Raw genomic sequence first — 19,438 nt, forward strand, 5'->3', positions numbered from 1 at the left:
CTACTGTAACAAAACTCACAAACTGAGTAACTGAAAAAATAAAATATGTTTTCTCACTGTTCTAAATATTGTCAAGGATGATTCCTTCTAAGAGTTGAGAGAGAAAATCTTTCCATAGTTTTTGCCTAGATCCAGGTGTTTTGATTTTGTTTTGTTTCACCATCTTTGGTGTTTCTTTACATGTAGACACACGATCCCAATCTCAGACTTCAGGTTCACATTGTACTCTCCCTCTGGCTGTGTCTGTCTCTAATTATCCCCCTTCTCAGAAGACAACAGCCATATTGTATTGGGGACCAATATTACCCCATTTCACCTCATGGTAACTTAACTAGTTACGTCTGCAAAGACCTACTTCCAAATAAGGTCATTGAGAAAGTTTTTTTGTTTTTTTTTGTTTTGTTTTGTTTTGTTTTAGGGAAACAGTTCAACCCCTAGCAAGCTCTCCAAATGAGAGAGTCAAGCGAGAATATTTATGGGTCATATTAATTTTATGTTAAGTTTTACAAAGTCTATATGGGACTTGGCAGACTTTTTGAGAAGTTAGTTTTAGATTATAGGGTAAAAGGAGAAAAGAAATGCAAAATAGGTTTGACACACAAACTGATCATTACAAGAGTATTTGGTAGATTTTTAGTTTTACTATCCCAAATGGGAATACACTGGAGCAAACGAGGTATGTTATTTTTCTTGATCTCAGTTTGTTAAATAGGGAATTAAGAATATACTTTGTCACAGAATCATTTAATATATCAAAATTGCAATAATGTTGATTTAATCCTCATCTGTATATTTTTAAAACTTGTCAATTACATAATCTTAACTTTCCCACCATTGGTTGATATATCCCAAAATAGTCTATCATTACTGGTTCAAATACATGATCTAATAAAATTCATCTTTTATTTCTTACACTGCTATAGTCATTGTTGTGTTGATTGCTTTAAATCTTTCTTGCTATCCTTCTTATATTTCTGAAAGTCTTCAGAAGGATTATCAATTCATCTGTAAGTTTGCCGATGTCTTTTTCCCTTTTTCTTTCTTTCTTTCTTTCTTTCTTTCTTTCTTTCTTTTTCTTTCTTTTTTCTTTCTCTTTCTTTCTGTCTCTCTTTTATTCTTTATATTTATCTCCTCTCTCAAGTATTCTGCTTTCTAGACAAATTATCTGCTCCTTCAGATTCCCTAAATAAAAACTATATTTATAATTATAAACAATTTTATGGGATACTAATAATGTTGATAATTCCAATTTATTTAGTTATTAACATTATCAGCATCCCATGTGTGCTTGCATCTTAAAACTTGACAACAACCTTCAAGGAAAAAGTGAATTACAGTACTGTATCTCTGACTAATTTCAATAATCTTAATACTAATCTTAATACTAAGATCTGGTTCTTTATGGCAGCAGGTATGCATATGGGATTCCTACAACCAAGTATATGTTCTTATTTTGTTGAAATCAGTTTGACAACATTTAAAATATGTACATTTTGCCTAGGACATGATTTCTAAGTAATCATGTTGACCAAAAGCATTCTGTCCATTCTATCAGGCTTAAAACATTCGAAATATAAAATACAGAAAGGATTTAAAATAAAGTTTTTTTCAGTGAATGTGTGTATGTATTTGGGGAAAAACTGATGGTGAAATGTCAAAAATTATCTCTCTTTTAAGAAAACATTATGTCTTTGACCCCATGTACCAAAAGAAAAAGAAAAAGAAAACATTATTTGTAAATACATATAATGTCCAGAATTATAATGTACTACTCATTTAGTTTATAAATGATCTGTGATGGGTAATTAGATCAGTAGGATGTAGTCCAACAATCAACAGAAACCCTAAAGCAATTTAGAGTTGTTTTGAATCTTTAAAGAAAATCCAATAATGAGTTGAAAGAAATCAATAGTTTTAAATGTTTCTTTTTTTATTTGCCACAGGGTCCAAGTTTTCTCTCTGAGGCAGCTTTTCCTCAACATGCAATAAAAATTGAAGAAATAGATCCTTTCTTCAACCTTCATGAAACCATTGCCAAGGTAGGGGAGGAATGGGTTCATGAACTCATGAACTCATGAACAGGATGGGGAAAGGTGTTGCTTTGTTGTTATCCCTCAATCACTTGGCCCCTTCCATTTACAAAAGATCTATCTCCCAGATTTGTATAATTTATCTTATACCTTGCTCTTTGTATATATTTTATGATTCCCATATAAGAGAAACTATGCAATATTTAAGCTTGTATGTCTGACTTATTTCAACAATACTATGGACTCAAGGTGCATCCATTTTCCTAAAAATGACTCCAAACTTAATCTTTGTAACAGAGTAATACTGCATTGTGTATAAATACCATATTTTCTTTATTCATTCATCTGTTGATGGACCTATAGGCTGCTTTCAAGATTTAGCTTTTATAAATTGTGTTGCTATAAACATGGTTATGCACATATCACTGTTATATGATTCTTTAATTATTTTTTTTAATTTTTTTTTTTTGGTACCAGGGATCAAACTCAGGTCCTTGTGCTTGCACAGCAGGTGGAAAAACCACTGAGCTAAATCCCTGGCCCAATTCTTTAATTATTTATGGAAGATACTTATAGGGAAAATACCTAGGTCGAATAGAATTCCTAGTTTTAATGTCTGAGGAAACTCTATATTGATTTCCATAGTGGTTGTACCAGTTCATATTCCCACCAACAATGTAGAAGTGTTCCTTTTTCTCCATAGCCTCTCCAGCATTTGTTATTATTTAATTTCTTGATGATAGCCATTCTTTCTGGAGTAAGATGGAGTCTCAATGTTGTTTTCTCATCTGTCTAAGTGATGCTGAACTTTTTTTATGTATTTACTAGCCATTTTGTACTTTTTCTTTGGAAAAACATCTATTCATTTTAGTTATCCATTTTTGGATTGGGTCTTTTATTTGGAGGAGTTGAATTTTTTGTCATTCTTTATATATTTCAGATATTAGCCTTCTGTCTAAGGTACTAAAATTTTGCCCCTTTTGTATGTTGTCTCTTCCCTCTATTGGTTGTTTCTTTTGTTATGCAGAAGCTTTTTAATTTGATATGATTTCATATCAAAATTTGTTGATTCTTGACTTTATTTCTTGTGCAATTGGGGTTGTCTTCAGAAAGTCTTGCCAACACCTATGAATTTAAGAGTTTTACCTATTATATCATCCAGCAGGTTGTTTCTGTTTTAACATTTAGATCTTTGATCCATTTTTATTTTAGTTTAGTGCATGGTGAGAGATATGTGTCTAGGTTCAATTCTTGTATGTGTATAAGCAATCTTCCCAGCACCATTTTTTAGAGTCTATCTTTCCTCTAGTGAAAGTATTTGGCTCTTTGGTTAAATAAAGTAAGGTAGCTGAGTGTGCCTGGAGCTGTTTCTGCATCCTTTATTCTGTTCCATTGATTCACAAGTCTGATTTTTTGCCAATACCATGCTGTTTTTTCATTTTTTCACTTTTTTGTATTTTTGTAATCACTGTAGCTTTAGTATACAGTGGACTCTCAAGTTATGACCGCCCTAACATATGAACAATTTGGGTTAATTAGGTCAATAGACCTGATTCTTCCTCTTGTTATCTATAGTGTGTACACAGGTAAACATCCAAATCTCACCTCTATTGACTTATTTTCAACCAGCCCTCAGGAACCGATTGAGCTTGTGGTCAAGAGTCCACTATAACTGAAGTCTGGGATTGTGATCACCCCATGCCTTGCCCTTGTTGCCTATAATTCTTTGTTTTTTTAATTTTTTTTTTTTTTTACTATTGTGGGTCTCTTCTGGTTCTATAAGAATTTTAGGGTTGCTTTCTCTAGTTATGTTAGGAATGTTATTGATATTTTGGTAAATATGTATAACAGTTTTAGAAATATGGCTATTTTGATTATATTATTTGTGCCTATCCAGGAACACATTATCTTGTCATTTTTATCCCGTTCAATCTCTTTTTTCAGAGTACTACAGTTTTAATTGTAGAGGTCTTTCACTTTCTTGGTAAAGTCAATGCCTAAGTATTCCATTTTTCTTGATGCTATTGTAAAAGGTGTTGTTTCTCTAGTTTCACTCTGGGTGAATTTCTAATTGCTGTGTAGGAACAGTATTGATTTTTAAGTGTTGACTTTATATAACGCTATGCTACCAAAATTGGTTATTAATTTTAGGTGTCTTTTTGGGGAGTTTTGTGGTCTTTCCTGTAGAGGATCATATCATCTGCAAATAATGATAATTTAACTTCTCCCTTTCCTATTCATATCCCCTGTGTCTCTTTCTCTTTTCTAATTGCTCTGGCTAAGGTTTTGAGAACTATGTTGAAGAGGAGTGGTGATAGAGAACATCTTTATCTTGCTCCTGATTTTAGAGAGAAAGCTTTTAGCTTTTCTCCATTTAGTATGATGTTGGCCATTGGCTTGTCATAGATGGATTTCATCAGATTGAGATAAAGACCTTCTATACCTATTTTCTTTAAGGTTTTTATTATGAATGGATGTTGGATTTTGCCAGATACTTTTCTTGCGTCTATTAAGATGATCATGTGATTTTTGTTTTACTGGAATTATTTTTATAGCTGGGCAAAGGCCTAATGTTCTGAGGGTTGTGAGAGTAGAGAGTATTTGCATAGGTGGCAGAAAGTATGCAGTTGGGTGGAAGTGTACACAGGAATTGAAGCAGGCTGTGAGATTGTTAAAACATATTAATATATTGTAAATACAATGGTGCAATTTGGTTTGCAAACAGAAGCATTTGGCAAAATTTTGTTTTTGTTTGTGAACCCTGCACTGGGTGACAAACACTAAGTGGCCATCTTTCTGGTGCAAACACGAACATGGACATCTTTCCCAGAATTGTGGAATAAATTAAGTTCCTGAACAGAGGTATCACTGTACAAGTTTTTTTTTGAATCTTCTAAATCCAAATTTGTTAAGGACTGCCCTTACATGCCCTTGAATCCTACAGTATTATTTACATTATAGCATTGGTTAATTGTTATTATCTAATGCACCCATACAGGCCTTTGTTATATATATTCTGTTAGATGGAGAGAAGAAAACAAAATTCAAAGAGGCAAGAAAATTAGGAAAAAAGAATAAAGAGGAATAAAAAATACAAATTAAACAGAAACTAGTAAAAGAGGGAGCAGGTCAGTGAGGAAAACCTTAAAAATAAAGTAAAACAACAAAACAATACCAATAAAAAGGAAGAACCAAGAGAAAAAAATTGGAAAACAAAAACCCCAGAAAAAAACCCCAACCAGGATGACCCCTATAAAATAAGAAAGGAAACAACTGAAATAACCAAAATAAAAATAACACACAGTTGATATAACATTAACCCAGAGTGTCCACACAGCTCCTGCTATGCCACAGTTAATCACAGGCTGATTGTGGGCAGCCAAGCAGTTTTTCCTCATGGACCGTCAGTTGCCGGCATGAAGCAGGGAGGGCTGGGGCTCCCTCTGAATCTGTGTCCTGGCTGGGGGCTATGGTCAGGTTTCCCTGGATCCCATTGCCTCAGTTGATTTTGGGGGAAGGAACTGTGGTGTAGTTTGGGTAATTTCTGGTTCTCCAGTTCTCCAGTGACTTCTGCCAGGGACATCATGTAGCAGAGCCCAGGTCCGAGCCTACATTGGGGCACCACCTACAGCCAACCCACCAGGCCAGCTTTGTTCTGGGACCTAGACCTGCTGCTCTGTTCTGCCTGACCCAGGGTGAATGAGGATAAATGACAGAGCGACACAGAGACAGTTTAACAGGTGGCCAGCTAGGGGCCTCTTGGCCCTTAGTAGGCAGAAGAGCCACCCACACCCGCACCTGGCTCATCTTGCCTTTATTCACCTTCATTCACGGGCACAAGCAATCAAAGTAACACAAGATTCATCTGCTTTTCAATCTCCATTAGTACACAATGTGGTAAACAACCTCAGGTGTTTTTCACTTTTCCCTAGAACCTGCAATGTGCAATCGCCCTTTGAGTGCAGGCTTTAATCCTTTGTGCTCCCCGAGGAGGCCAATTAGGGATCAGTTCTCATCTGTTCTCCGACAACCTCACACTATTCTGCCTCCTCCACTGCCTGGTAAATATCCAGTTCATCACTTTGTCCTCCCTCTGTAGGCTTTCCTTGCCTGATTTGTGGCCTGGAGATCTCTGGCCCCAGTGCTGTTCACTTTCTTTTCCCACAGAGGTCTGTCTCTCTCTCAGCTCTGTCTGTGGCAACTGGGGCTGTCCCCAGGCTTGGCAGCGGGCCCCTTTGCCACTGCATTGTGGACAAAGATCTCACACTGTCTCAGGCCTGTCCAGTGTTGGGGAAAACACTAGGCAAGCACCTACCCTGTCCTGACTCTGATGAATTGCCCTCTCACCTGGGCACCAATCTCCATTTTCCGCTCACAGATTCCACTCACTCTACTCTCCACTTCTCACACTTTTCTATCACAGTTTAGAATCTCCCTCTCCATCCCTGTCTGGGAGGTGCTACCCCCCTGCCATGTGAGCACTGGCAATGGTGGGTAGCCCCAGAAATGTCCCAGAAGCACAGGGCTCCCAGTGTATATGAAGGGAATGAGGCGTTACATTGTTCTGCGTTGAGTGAACCTTCTGCCCTGCAGTCCCACTGCTCACAGGTGCTGTAGCACTGTTTCCAGGACTCAGGTGCATGGTGTTTTATTCCGCCCTGTCCTTTTGCTTTTGGCTTCTCTCAATCCTCACATTGCATATGTTTCAATCTTGGTATCTGCTAAGGATGTTAGAGTGATTGTGAGTTTATTCCATCAGCCAGGCCATCACTGAAGGGCAAGCCCCTTCCTGCAGTCCAGTCCTCTCCTAAGATGGCACAAAGACCAGGTCTGGGGTGGGCGGTGGGCTGCCGTGATCCAGGAGTGGTCTAGTGTCCCCTCACCCATGGCCTAGACACAGGATTTTAGTCCAGCTAAATTCTCTTTTCATTTATCCTCCTGTGTTAGGGTGTATCTTTTGGTTCCCCTCCAGAATACCTGTTTTTCTTCAGTATCAATTTGGAGACATTCACCCTTGTAATATTCCTAAGGATACCTCTTCACTGTAGTGTAAAGGTAATACAGAAGGGATCTTTAAATTTCTCTGTACAAGTGAAATATTTGTTTTATTTTTGGTACTGTTTAGTTGCAGTAAAAACTACTCCATTTTCAAAGAAAGAAGTGAGGAAGCTATATTTAATTTCTATATTTATCAATTATTTATATAACCTGTCAAAATCTGCCTTTTGGGGATGACTTTGTAGAGAATATTGGCATTTCAGTACCATTAAAATAATCCATATTTATAAATGCTTACTTGAAAGATTCAGTCATTCTTAAATCTTAGAAAAATTTTACAAGGCCATTTTTCTCCTTTAAAAAGAGGAAGTGTGTTAATACGAACTGAGCTCAACAAGTGGCAATAGAATGAGCTCAGAATACATAAAGACTAGAATATGTGTCTATATCAGACACTTAATGGTTTTGTGAATTACTTTTCTTCTAAATATTTAAAATAAGAGGGCTTTATGCTTTACTTAAAATTCTAATATCAAACTATCTGGATCTTAACTATACACTTAACATGTTTTCCTTACCATTTCCCCCAGTTCCTTTATTTAATTGTTACTCTCTCCATCCTATTAAATTGCCCATTTTAATCGGGTTATAATAAAATAGAAATGTCTCCCAAATATTTCTGTGGTATTCAAAAATCTTAGCTGTAGCCCTAAAATTTAGAAATTGTACATATATGATGTGTTATTGAAAAATACAATATCTAATTAAATTTTTTAAATGTTATTACACTAAAAGATACACTGCCACTACTTCCTCTCACAATACTCTTCTTTGCTTCAAGCACTTATATATCTTTGTTCTTGATACTTTCTGAAGTCCTCTTTCATGAATGTCCTTAGTTGGTTGTCATCGCTGCCTCAGTGTCCTGAATTGATTCAAAATGTTTACCTTTCCCAGTCATTTTAACTTTGGGGAAAAGCCAGAAGTCACACAGTGCCAGATCCAGTGAATAAGGTGAATAAACACACACCATAATGTTTTTCTGAATCTGCCTTTTCATTGGACAACACTCAGCCCTATCATTCTCTTCATTTTTAGTCGTATCTTATAAAGACACAAAGATATGAATATGGATGAATGTGTGTATATATATATATATACATACACACACACAATTTACACAACTATTCTGAATAATTTGATGTGTAAACAAATTTTATCAAACCATTACATGGACGGTGGGAAAAATTCTGTCTGTTAAAAAATTAAGTTCACTTAAATGCAGAAGTGGGTTGTGTGGGAATGTTTATGAACATGTACTTATCCAGTCTTAATTCTATTTCTCTGGTCATCCTGTTTGCCTCTGTTGCAGCTGTAGGTCAAAGGTAGAAATTTTACTTCACATATTCAGTCTTATTTTATCAATAGCAGAACTCAGAAACCACACACAGAAGTATTTTATACCACATTTGACTTCATTCTGATGTCAAAATTCTTTTGACTAACAAAAACTTTAAGTCCCTATTAAATGTGGCTTAAGTAAAGTAAATGGCAAGGAAATATACAGCATGCTTTTAGTTCTAGCTTCACTACTAGTTATATTTAGTATAATTTTATTTTTACATAAAAAGCACATACTCATAATGCCCTTCTTCATTAGAAAATGTAGTATCTATTTGTATATAATTAAGTTATTAACAGTAAATTTGCAGGGCTATACTCTTTAAAATCTTTAAAATAGGCCTCACTTTTAGAATTATTTTACTTTCAGGCAAAATTATATCAATATGTGTTATATATGTATCATAGATATGAAGACATAATGAAACAGTTAAACACTGAGGACATACTAAGTGTACACAAATGGACTATGAAATTTATTTGAAGAGATAAGGTCTTAGATATAGTGTACACACTTGTAATGCCAGCACTCTGTGAGCCTGAGGCAGGGAGAAGTTTAAACCCATCCTTGGGTAATTTAGAAATTTAGCATGACACTGTCTTAATTAAAAATATGAAAAAAAGGAGAAAAATTGGAATATATTTCAGTATGTGGTTCCTTGATTCAACCTGCAGTATTGAAGAAAAAAAAGGGTTAATGTTCTTTCATTATTTTGGTTCACAAAGGATTATAGGACTGTTATCAGAACATATAAAATGTTTATTATACCTCTGCTCTACAGAGTATTGTAATATTGTAAAAATAAACTCAGTGAAGCATAAATTTTTACTTATGAAAAATAAACACCTTTAAAATTATGAATTATGATATTTTATATTAAATATTAATATTTAATATTAATAGCCAATAATATAATAACCAGTATGACTATTAAAGCATTTTAAAGAAACTAGAAATAATTGGAATGTTGAGGATGCGTTCCTTATTTTTCTCAACATAAGCTATATTTATATAGTGTCATAGCTGTCTCATATTTTATATTATTTAATTAAATATGTAGATGCAATGTTAATATATGTTATACAATATTTTTCTTTCCAAGTATTTGCATTCATTCTAGACCTATACTATAAATCCCAAGTGTGATTTTTGGTCCAATTTAATTATGATGTCTATATTAGAGAATCAGTCATTTATAATTGCTGTTTCCATGAGTTTAAATAATATTTTAGGATAAGTAAACCATATTCACATGTAGTATGTGAGCTTGAGTCCTTAAAAGTAGGTTTTCAATGTGGACATATAGGGTTCTTTTCTTTTTTACAAAGTTGGAATTTGTGTTGGCATTTGTCTTTTTGATATAAAACATGAAAGCTAAGAAAGTAATGAATGAGTCTCAATCTTGATGCCAAAAGGTATAATCCATCATGGCTTCAATGGCAGTCAGGTGGTGCAGTGTCAAGTTGCTGAAGGGCAACACATGCTGTATTGATGTTGAAGATGTTTTTTTCTTACCCTGTGTAATTGCTGTAAAAATAATGTTTCAAAAATTACTAGAGAAACCAAACTAATTCCTTTGAAGACTAAACATGAATTAAATACCAGTGTAAATTTTTGCTACCTAAGCCTTTAATAAGTGAATAAAAATCACTATGGATTGATGTTTTGAAATAAACTTATTTCTCCTCTACACCTAGGAATTTTCTAGGTGCTTCTAAATCTTCGACATTTAGCTCATAAATCATGATTAGTTATCTAAACTTTGTAGTAGGCTACCATAAGCAAATGAGGAGTAAAAATACTTGAAATACATAAAATAATTAATGCACAGAATTTGGTTCAAGAGAATAAATGAGGTAAGTAAACCATCTTAAAGTAGCATGCTAAAAGACGTGATAGTAATATGGACTATGTGTGGGAGGAATAAAATGAAATTCATGAGAGGATGGCCCTGGGTAATCCATGGGAAAAATATGGAAAGGAAGAAAATAAAGCTTTTGGTATTGATTAGACGTTTTGCAGAATTCACCAGAAAGGTGGCATTTAAGGAATTTAAGCCATTTTAACTTTGTCTCAGTATCAATGAATTTCTTCTCAGTGATTTAAAGATCAGATTGTTGTTAATAATGTGTGAAAAATAATACATATATATTTTGGTAAAAGTGGTAGATTTAAGAGATAATTTTAGGAGTGAATAACAGGTATGGTATATGAGATGTTAAGTAGAGTGAAGAGTCAAGGGTAATTTTAATAGTTCCATTTTAAGCAAAGTTGATATTATTGATTATTAGGTAAGTTAGGAGCTGATATGGAGAAGGTGATAAGTTTGATACTATACATGTGGAGAACTGGAGTTATATAGGACTGCTAGGCAAAAACATCAAATAGGTAGATGGATACTTAAGTTTGGTGCTCAGAAAAGAGCAGCTAGAAATGCATGGTTCAACATAATAACAGTGTACTATATGGGTATCACTAGTCACACATTAAGTTAAATTAAAAAGAATTTAAATGATGTTAGAATTTCAATTCCTCAGTGATAATAGCCACAATTCACAAGCTTAGTGACCACACATACTAGTGGTTACTGTGTCTGACAACACAGATTATTTTCATCATCATGGGTGATTCCAATGATGTTACCCTGGCACCACGCAAAGGAGGAAGAGCAACCAGAGATACCAGGATAGAATAAGTCCATGTGTAACTCCCAAGAAGGACCAGACTGGGAAACTGCATTCACCCTATGAACCGCTTATGCTCTGCAACTTTTAATTTAAAATTTAAACACATTTTTGAGACTTTTTTGATTCTTTTCCTCCACATTTATACCTGATCTGCAGATCCCTGCTATTCTCTGTAAAAGGCTTCACATAACTTGTTACCCAGTTCTTTAATCTACTTTTCATAGATTTAATGCTCCACATTTATTTAATATTTGTTTTTAGATTTAATATATCTTATTAGCATTTTCTCGCTAAAATTCTGTCCATAATAGATATCTAATTCAATGATGACTGTAAACTTGTATTTAAACAAAGCACTTTAGCTATATTTAGAAGCCTTTAAAATCAAATATGACATAGGATATTTGGGGTTCCGGAGGAAAAGGTACTATTTCTTACATTATTGGCTTGGTAGCACATTTCACGTGACACTCCAAATGTTTTATATATATATATTTGTCTGAATACATATATATATATGTCTGAATACAAATATATATATATATATATCAGAAATGCCTCATATACCTGATACCATGGAAACCAGCAAATGATCTAATTCTGTTTGTGAGCTTCCTCAAGAAATGTGCTTTTATTGTTTTTCCTATCTTGTTTTTTAAAAACTTGCGCTGTATTTTTAATTATTATTGAGCATACAATGCTAGTGAATATAGGGATTTCAAAAATATTGTTCTTAGTAAAATTATATGTTTTCTTTTCTTATATAATATCTAACGAGGAACTTTTCATAAAATTATTTTGGTGTCGTAAAGAGAAGGTACTAGAAATACTATAGTATTCATTGCCATTATATATATGAAAATTATCACAGTGGAATTAAAATGTAAAGTAAGGCAATATTGTACACTGCCTAGAAATTAAGGCTAGTAATTTTTATAAAGTCTGTATTCTACAATATAACATAGTTATATTTGGCTTTAATATATATATTTAACTTTTAACTTAATTTTGCAATGATGTGGATAAAGATTAATGTTGGTATCATTAAAGATGAAAAGCATTTAAACAATTCTAATTTTTAACTTTCGGTTAACAGTAATAGAATTTGGTTATCCATAATCCTTTAGAATTAATTAACAATAATTACTTCAAATAATATAGAATCATATTTTCTAACATTATTTTAAATATATGGCTTTTGAAATATGAATCTGCAATTATGTAAAAACATCATTGTCAAATAAGAAAAGAGAATAATAGCAGGGCTGGGGATTTAGCTCAGTGGCACTGAGTCTGCCTTGCAAGAGCAAGGTCCTGAGTTCAGTCAGGTACCAAAAAAGAAAGAAAGAAAAACATCATTGTAAAAACATGCTTGTACTGGTTGATATAATATTGTTACGAATCTTAGAAAATGATAACTGAAAACTTAAAGCAACTACTAATTTCATATCTATAAAATAGGCAGATTAAAATACAGAATAATGTAATTTATCTTGAATGCATTCAAAGCCCTAACTTTAAAAAATGTAGTTCAATATTCTTATATAAAGCAACAGAAAGAATCTTTTATTTAGCTTTTTAAGTTTCAAAGGCAAGTCATATTTATATTTATGAGAGTAAGAGAATTTCAGGTATATTTCTTTAAATGCTAAGAAAATCTGGCTATGATTTCTAATCTGAGCTAGCAAATCTGAATGTCTTCTAAGTATCACTAATAATGATGTATTATTTGTATAAACATGAAAATATTATATTCTACTTAAGAAGCAAGTTTAAAAATATTTTATTGCCGTGCATGTATGCTTTTGAAATTATACTGAAGATCTGGATTTAAAGCTTTTGTTTAAAAGATATTTGCAACTTTCCTCTGCCATATTAAATTATTGGTACTAGAGGCAAAATGTCTCTGTAGAGATCTACATTCTACATTTTTATGAAGGAGCTAAACCAGGTAGTATCCCAAATATGGACTTTTTAATGCAGAAGCTACTTTCATGTTGTAATAAAGAATGTTGGTTAGAGCTACTCAAGAGAAGCAATGGTATATTAAAACCAAACCCTTATGCTTTGAAGAGGAAATATTAGAGGTGTATATTTTTTCATATATGTATAGTTAAACTCAGTATATTCATTTATTGCAATTGAAGATTGTGTTGTGACTATATTTTCTTGTGCCGAGAGAATTGTTTTATTATTTTTAATTACACTGTACAAATGTTACAGTTTAAAAAGGCATGCCTTATACTATCAGTTCTCTTTTTCTTTTGTTTTTATTACTCAAAGGTGAATTATTACACAATATGAAATTGTCAAAATTGAACTCATTTTAAACAGGAGTTAATATCAAAGCAGATATTTTCCCCAATTCTACAGTATATTAAAAGAGTTATTACTGAATATTAAGATAGGAGAGGGTAGAAAGCCAGTTATTCTTCAGGAATACATCTTTTAAAGTTTATGTATACATAAAGAGTGATTTTAACATATATTTGTAACAATATTAATCTATTAGTCATATAAGTCAAAACACGAATTTATGTAATTATCTATAAATAGTGCAATAATTTCTTAAAGACAAAATAAACGTATTTCAGGAAATTTTCATATCTAGTTCAGGAATAGCCTCATTCCGTGAGGTAATATTTTTTGGTGAAAGTTGAATTCTTTATACTGTAAATATAAGCCCTTCTTATTTTAGAAATCACTCATGAAGTTGAATAGAATTATTTTTGTTAATTTCTTCCTTACTTTAAAAAGAGACTTCTACTACCATTGTCAGATAGTGGTGTTATATATTAAATGTTATAGAAGTACACAGGCGAAGGCCAAAACAATGAATGGATAACAGATTAACCCAAGGTAAGCAAGTCAAATATTCTTTCAAAAAGTACTATTGAAACAGATTTTCTGTATAATAAAATGATTTAAAAGCTGCGCCCACCATCTACTTATTAAAAAATAATCTCTATAAGACAAGATATTGGAAGAATCTGAGTAGTCTTTTGGAATGTGTTACAACACTCTTTATTGTTTCTTTTCTTTTCTTCTCTTGACTTTTTTGAGATTGAGTCTCACTTTGTAGTTCAGGCTGCCACTGAACTCTTGGCACTTCCCCTGTCTCAGCTGAGTACTGGGATTACAGGCAACAGCACACTTTAATATTGATGCTTATGTGTCCTGGAGACAGTACCCACTGCCCTATGGGTGATTAAAATATAATAGTTGTCCTGTCCATTATGTGATGATGATAACATAATATCCTATTTTGACTTATAACAAATAGATTAATATTCTTTTACAAATACATGTTAAAATCTGTCTTTATGTATACATAAATTAAAAAATATATGTTCAGAAAATAAGGCTATTCCACTCTCTCCTATTTTAATATTTAGTAATAACTCAATATACTATAGCATTAGGCAAACACTCAGATTTATCTTAGGAAGCTAATCAATAGTAGAGATTTTCATTAATCACACTCTATTATTTCTTGGGAAATACAGATGCTCACTCACATATCAAGAGGAAGTGTATGTCTATATTTATATATCTCAGTCTTCTTCTCCAAGAAACTCTAAATGCCATGTTATTGGGATTCGCTTATTGTTTTCTTTACTATAATTTGGGTTTTTAATTTGTTAGTGTTATATGGAAAATATTCAAATTGTAGCTAGCTGATAGCATTAATATAGTCATCATTTGAATGAGGCAAATTCTTTGAAGAGTTCACAGTGATTAGTATTTTAGTGTTGAAATGAATATATTCCCAAAATATGACTAGTTTTATGACGTTAAATACAGTTTTAGGAACTGAGAAAGAATTAAATTTGAAGAAATTAATCAAATTTGTGTTTAAAGGACATTGTTAAGATAAACAACATGTGTTTTGACCCAATTAAGATTTATTCATTAATGGGTATGTCCATTTAATTTTGCAAAGTTAAGGTTTAAGGTTTTACTATATTTAAAATTACAGTGGTCTTAAGATATTTAGTAGAAGCTCAAATAGTAATATTTCTGCATTCTAAAATAAAACAGGAATGAATGATCACAGTTTGATTCTTAAATCTTTAAGAAAAAGAAATATTACCCTTATTATTACTGATTTTTAAGAAAGCAGATAATACGATAGTACATTTTAAAGACATTTTCTCCCACTATTAGCAAAGAGAAAAACCACTTATAATGTTTTTGTTTGCAATTAATAAAAACCCATGTACAATCTTATTGAATAAAAATAAGGGGATTCTATTGAGTCATGTCTCTGAAAAATTAGAATAGACATTCTTCAGGAGTGGTTAAAATACAGTTCCAGATCCATTATGATTTACTCTCAACTCTGTCTTTCTCCATGTTGAACACTTTACCAGCACAACTCCTAGTAGCAAAATGTCAGCAATTCCTAGATATAATTCTGTCAAATCAAGACGAGGACTCTCTTCTGATGACTTTCTCAAAACAGCAATGGTGCTGACGTCTGGAAAGCCCCAGAAAAAGACCCTCTCTCTTAGTGGTCTCAACAGGTTTCAGGCTATTTTTAAACCATTGTTTGTAAGCAAGGAAATAACTCCACTGATTGAATCAGGCTGGGTTTACATAAATGGATCACTGAAAAAAGAGACTAAGGTTGCTATGATTAATTTAGGACAATCCTTCTTTCTGGTGAAATATGAATCACTTCATTCCCAAAATGTGACTCGTGCAAAATGATATGAGGTACAAAGTAGCAACAATGTTGAAAAGACAACCACCAAGTCTGGTGCCAATCATAACATATATTATTGTCCTCAGAAGTTTAAGACCTTGTACTTTGGAAAATGAAAAACCAGTGTTAAACAATTGGAGACATTTCTGACAACAGATTGTTATATATTCTGGTATGTTAAATCATTATAATCCCTTGAAGTGGAATGGAAGATAACATTTTTAAAAGAGTAAAGTGAAGTCTGAAAAGTATTCATAAAAAATGATTTTAGTTAGTTGTATTTATTCCCAGAGCTTCAGAGCATTTTATGGAGTATTAAATGGACTTAAGAAAGCTTTAAAAAAACTCACTGTATTTATCAAGCAACTGTCTCTCCCTTCCACCCCGGTAGACATTTAACATAATCACAATATTCACCCTGAGACTCAGAGTCATTCTCAGTATATCACTTTAATCTGCCGCTATGAATTGATTGGTTTTGACAGATGAGAAAAACCTATTTGCTAACGTGGGTCTAAAATGCTCATCAGTTACAACCCTCTACCTTTAAGGCAGTAAGTGACTCTTAGAAACATTAAGCAATCACTGATTTAAGAAGCTCCACTAATGTGAAGAGCTCTTTGAACCCATGCACTAATTGAAAGAGCTAATAACTAATTTTTTGGAATAGTAACTTACCTGAAAATATGAGACAATGTTAAAAATACAGAATATTTTAAGGCACAATATCTTTTTGCTTTTAAAGGACTAATGTGCTTGCCAGTGTTAGAAACATTTGTGGACATGCTATTATATTTGGCAGGATATTTAAATGTTTCGTTCCATTGCTTACCTAAGGACTTCATGTTTAATCCATTTTATAGAACAAGTTATAATTGACTTATAGGTACTACTATGTCTCTATTTCAACATTAATCCATATCTTCACCAATAATCCTTATTTAGCAATGTAATGAATTAAAATGACAGATATTGAAACACTATATACATTAAATATCCTCCAACATGGGTATAAGCATTTATTCAAGCCCCATTTTAGTTTCTCATGTACCAGTCTGAAAGATGTTTGTGGATCTTTGATATATGATATGATTCTTATTTCATCTACTAAATAAAATTATCAGACTACTGATTCAGTCATAGTTCCTAAAGCTTCTCTGTGTTAGTTTGCTTTCTGTTGATGTAACAATGAAATAGCTTTTAAAGAGAAAAATGTTTATTTGAATCACAGTTTTGGAGTTTTCAGTCCATGGTAGATTTGCTTTGCTGATTTGGGGACTTGGTAAGGGAGTACATCATAGTGGGATCATATGATGAAGTGAAAGCCACTTACATCTTGGCTGGAGACAAAAGCAACAAAGAAAGGGAAAGACCCAGGTCCCACAATCATCTTCGAGGGCACACCTATTTTATTAAGTCATTTTCCTGTCACTAAGATAAAATATTTAACACCAACAATTTGAAGGATGAAAAATTTAACTTGGCTCACATATTCGGCGGGTTCTGTCTATGGTATGCTGGCTCCAAGGCAGAAACATCGTGGTGTAAGGGGATGATGGAGGAAGGCCGCTCAACCCATGTCAGCCAGGAAGCAAAGAGAAAAGGCAGGAACTGGGGATGTGAATACAGAATTCAGGTCAAGTCCTCACTGACTCACCTCCAACCAGGCCCCACCTCCTAATATGTTCCACTAGAAACTCATAATAGAGTAATCCACTGATGAGTCTAGTACCCCTGTAATCCACGCACTTTCCAAAAGCTCTACCTCTGAATATATGAGGCTTTTGGGGTACATTTCTGATGTAAATCATAACACCCCCAATGACCAGAAGACCTACCACTAGGCCAAAACTCTTGAAGATTCCACTACCTCTAAACGGCACCATATGCTGGGACCAGGCCTTTAACATGAGAACTTTTGGGAGACATTCCTGATCCAATCCGTAGCATTATATAAAGCATAAAGTTTCTCCTTTTTTTCCTTCAAAATAAATTCTATAACTTATTTTTAAAAACCTATATAGATTAAAGCATATCATATGGAGAATTTAAATAAACAAGAACTTGGGGATATTTATGCATTCAGTTATTTTTCTAAAGAATCCATTCATGGCTGGGTCTCTATCTCAGTGATAGAATATTTGTTTAGCATGCATAAGGCCCTGAGACTGATTCCTAGAACTGAAAATGAAAACAAAATTCCATCTAAACAAATAACCTATTTGAGAATAATGATTAAATATTTACTAACCCAAGCTCAATATTTAGGCAAATTTATAGTGATTTTTTTTCCTTGTACATACTTTACCCTAATAGATAACAGTTTCTGGACTGAAATCGATTCCTTCCTGCCCATCTTTTTAATTCCTGCTAAATGCCTAAGAGTGACTTTCACTGGTCAGTCATACATGTGGGTTGTTCCACATTTTACTAAATAACTAAAATATTTTTCTCTGAAGATCTATTCACTGGCAGGTATTTTGCCCTGGTTTTAGCTAGACTAAGGCATCATGTTTGTATTAATGCAGCTGCACTTTGGGGTTACACTGTAAGAAGGCTTACTCCCTGCATGGTGCTTCTCTAACAAACAGTTGGACTTACTGAGTATCTATATTGTCTGTTCAAATTGGCTTACCTATCGAGCTGGCTTCTGCTCATAGCAGTTTATCCAAAAGTGTTACTCTTAATGTGATTTATTTTTAAACATGCAGAGAACAGCAAACCTTTTTGTGGTCAATTAACTGAGTTTTCTCTTTCTTTACTTATTCATTTTTTTAAAAAAATAAGTTTCATTTCTTGTATGTTTTTAAGTTCTCTTGATTTGAGATCCTGAATCTGAAGATGAGGTTTGCACAGAACAGCGAGCTATTTGTCTGGATATAATTGTTTATAGAAATTTCTCAAAGAAAACAGCTGTTTACTAGTTTAAACCATTATCTTCACAAGCAAAAGACTCGTGGAATAAATACCTATGGTCACAGGTGGTCTTAGATTTTAGTGCTGATAGTTAAATGGTTGCAGGTAATCTTAATTCTTTAAATCATATGTGGTAATTCTCTTTGCTGTGATCATATGTCAAAATTGTGACTTGAAGTAAATGAAGTATGTATATTTTATTTTGGATTACTCTTTAATTTCTGACAATGAAGTATGTGTCATGGCTGCCTACTTGTGGTTTAAATCTTTCTCTGGTTGTGAATGAAGTTGTGTGTCTACATATTTGTATTGGCAATTTGGGTTTTCTGATTTTCTGTATGTAATGCATATTTTTTAAGTGCTTGTTAAAATCAGACAGTTTTGAAATTGCATTATTTGTCTTTTTGTTTCATAGAAGATATTTTACATATTTTGACTATGAGCTTTTCATTGGTTACATGTGTTGCAAATATCTTCCATAAGATTTTGACTTTTTTTTTAATTTTATTTTTTGATGGACTGTTAATTCTACATTTCAGTGTAATGTAGTTTACCGGTCTTTCCCTTTATGTTTAATGCTTTTAGGGTATTATACTACTGTGATGGTTTATAATGATATTGATGATGGTTATTTTTGATGATTTTCTTAAAGGCATAATTTGCAGTTTTCTATCTTATTCTTTGAGAATTACATCCT

General features: G+C 33.1%; 1 protein-coding gene across 11 annotated transcripts in view; it reads left to right on the top strand.

Annotated features, from left to right (window-relative positions):
- The window catches only part of Naaladl2 (N-acetylated alpha-linked acidic dipeptidase like 2), an 891,856-nt gene that overhangs the window by 731,961 nt on the left and 140,457 nt on the right, over window positions 1-19,438 (top strand). For 10 of the 11 annotated variants that reach the window (XM_087186986.1, XM_087186979.1, XM_087186983.1 and 7 more), the window contains one exon: window positions 1,944-2,039. The exons of the other annotated variant lie outside the window; for it this stretch is intronic. In XM_087186986.1, the coding sequence (XP_087043112.1) occupies window positions 1,944-2,039 (96 nt within the window). The remainder of the gene's footprint in view (window positions 1-1,943; window positions 2,040-19,438) is intronic. 11 annotated transcript variants of the gene reach the window in all.

This window comes from Heterocephalus glaber, unplaced genomic scaffold (genome assembly GCF_053883595.1).
Source record: "Heterocephalus glaber isolate CG9 unplaced genomic scaffold, H.glaber_assembly_v1.0 deba00001504, whole genome shotgun sequence".
NCBI lineage: Eukaryota > Metazoa > Chordata > Mammalia > Rodentia > Bathyergidae > Heterocephalus > Heterocephalus glaber.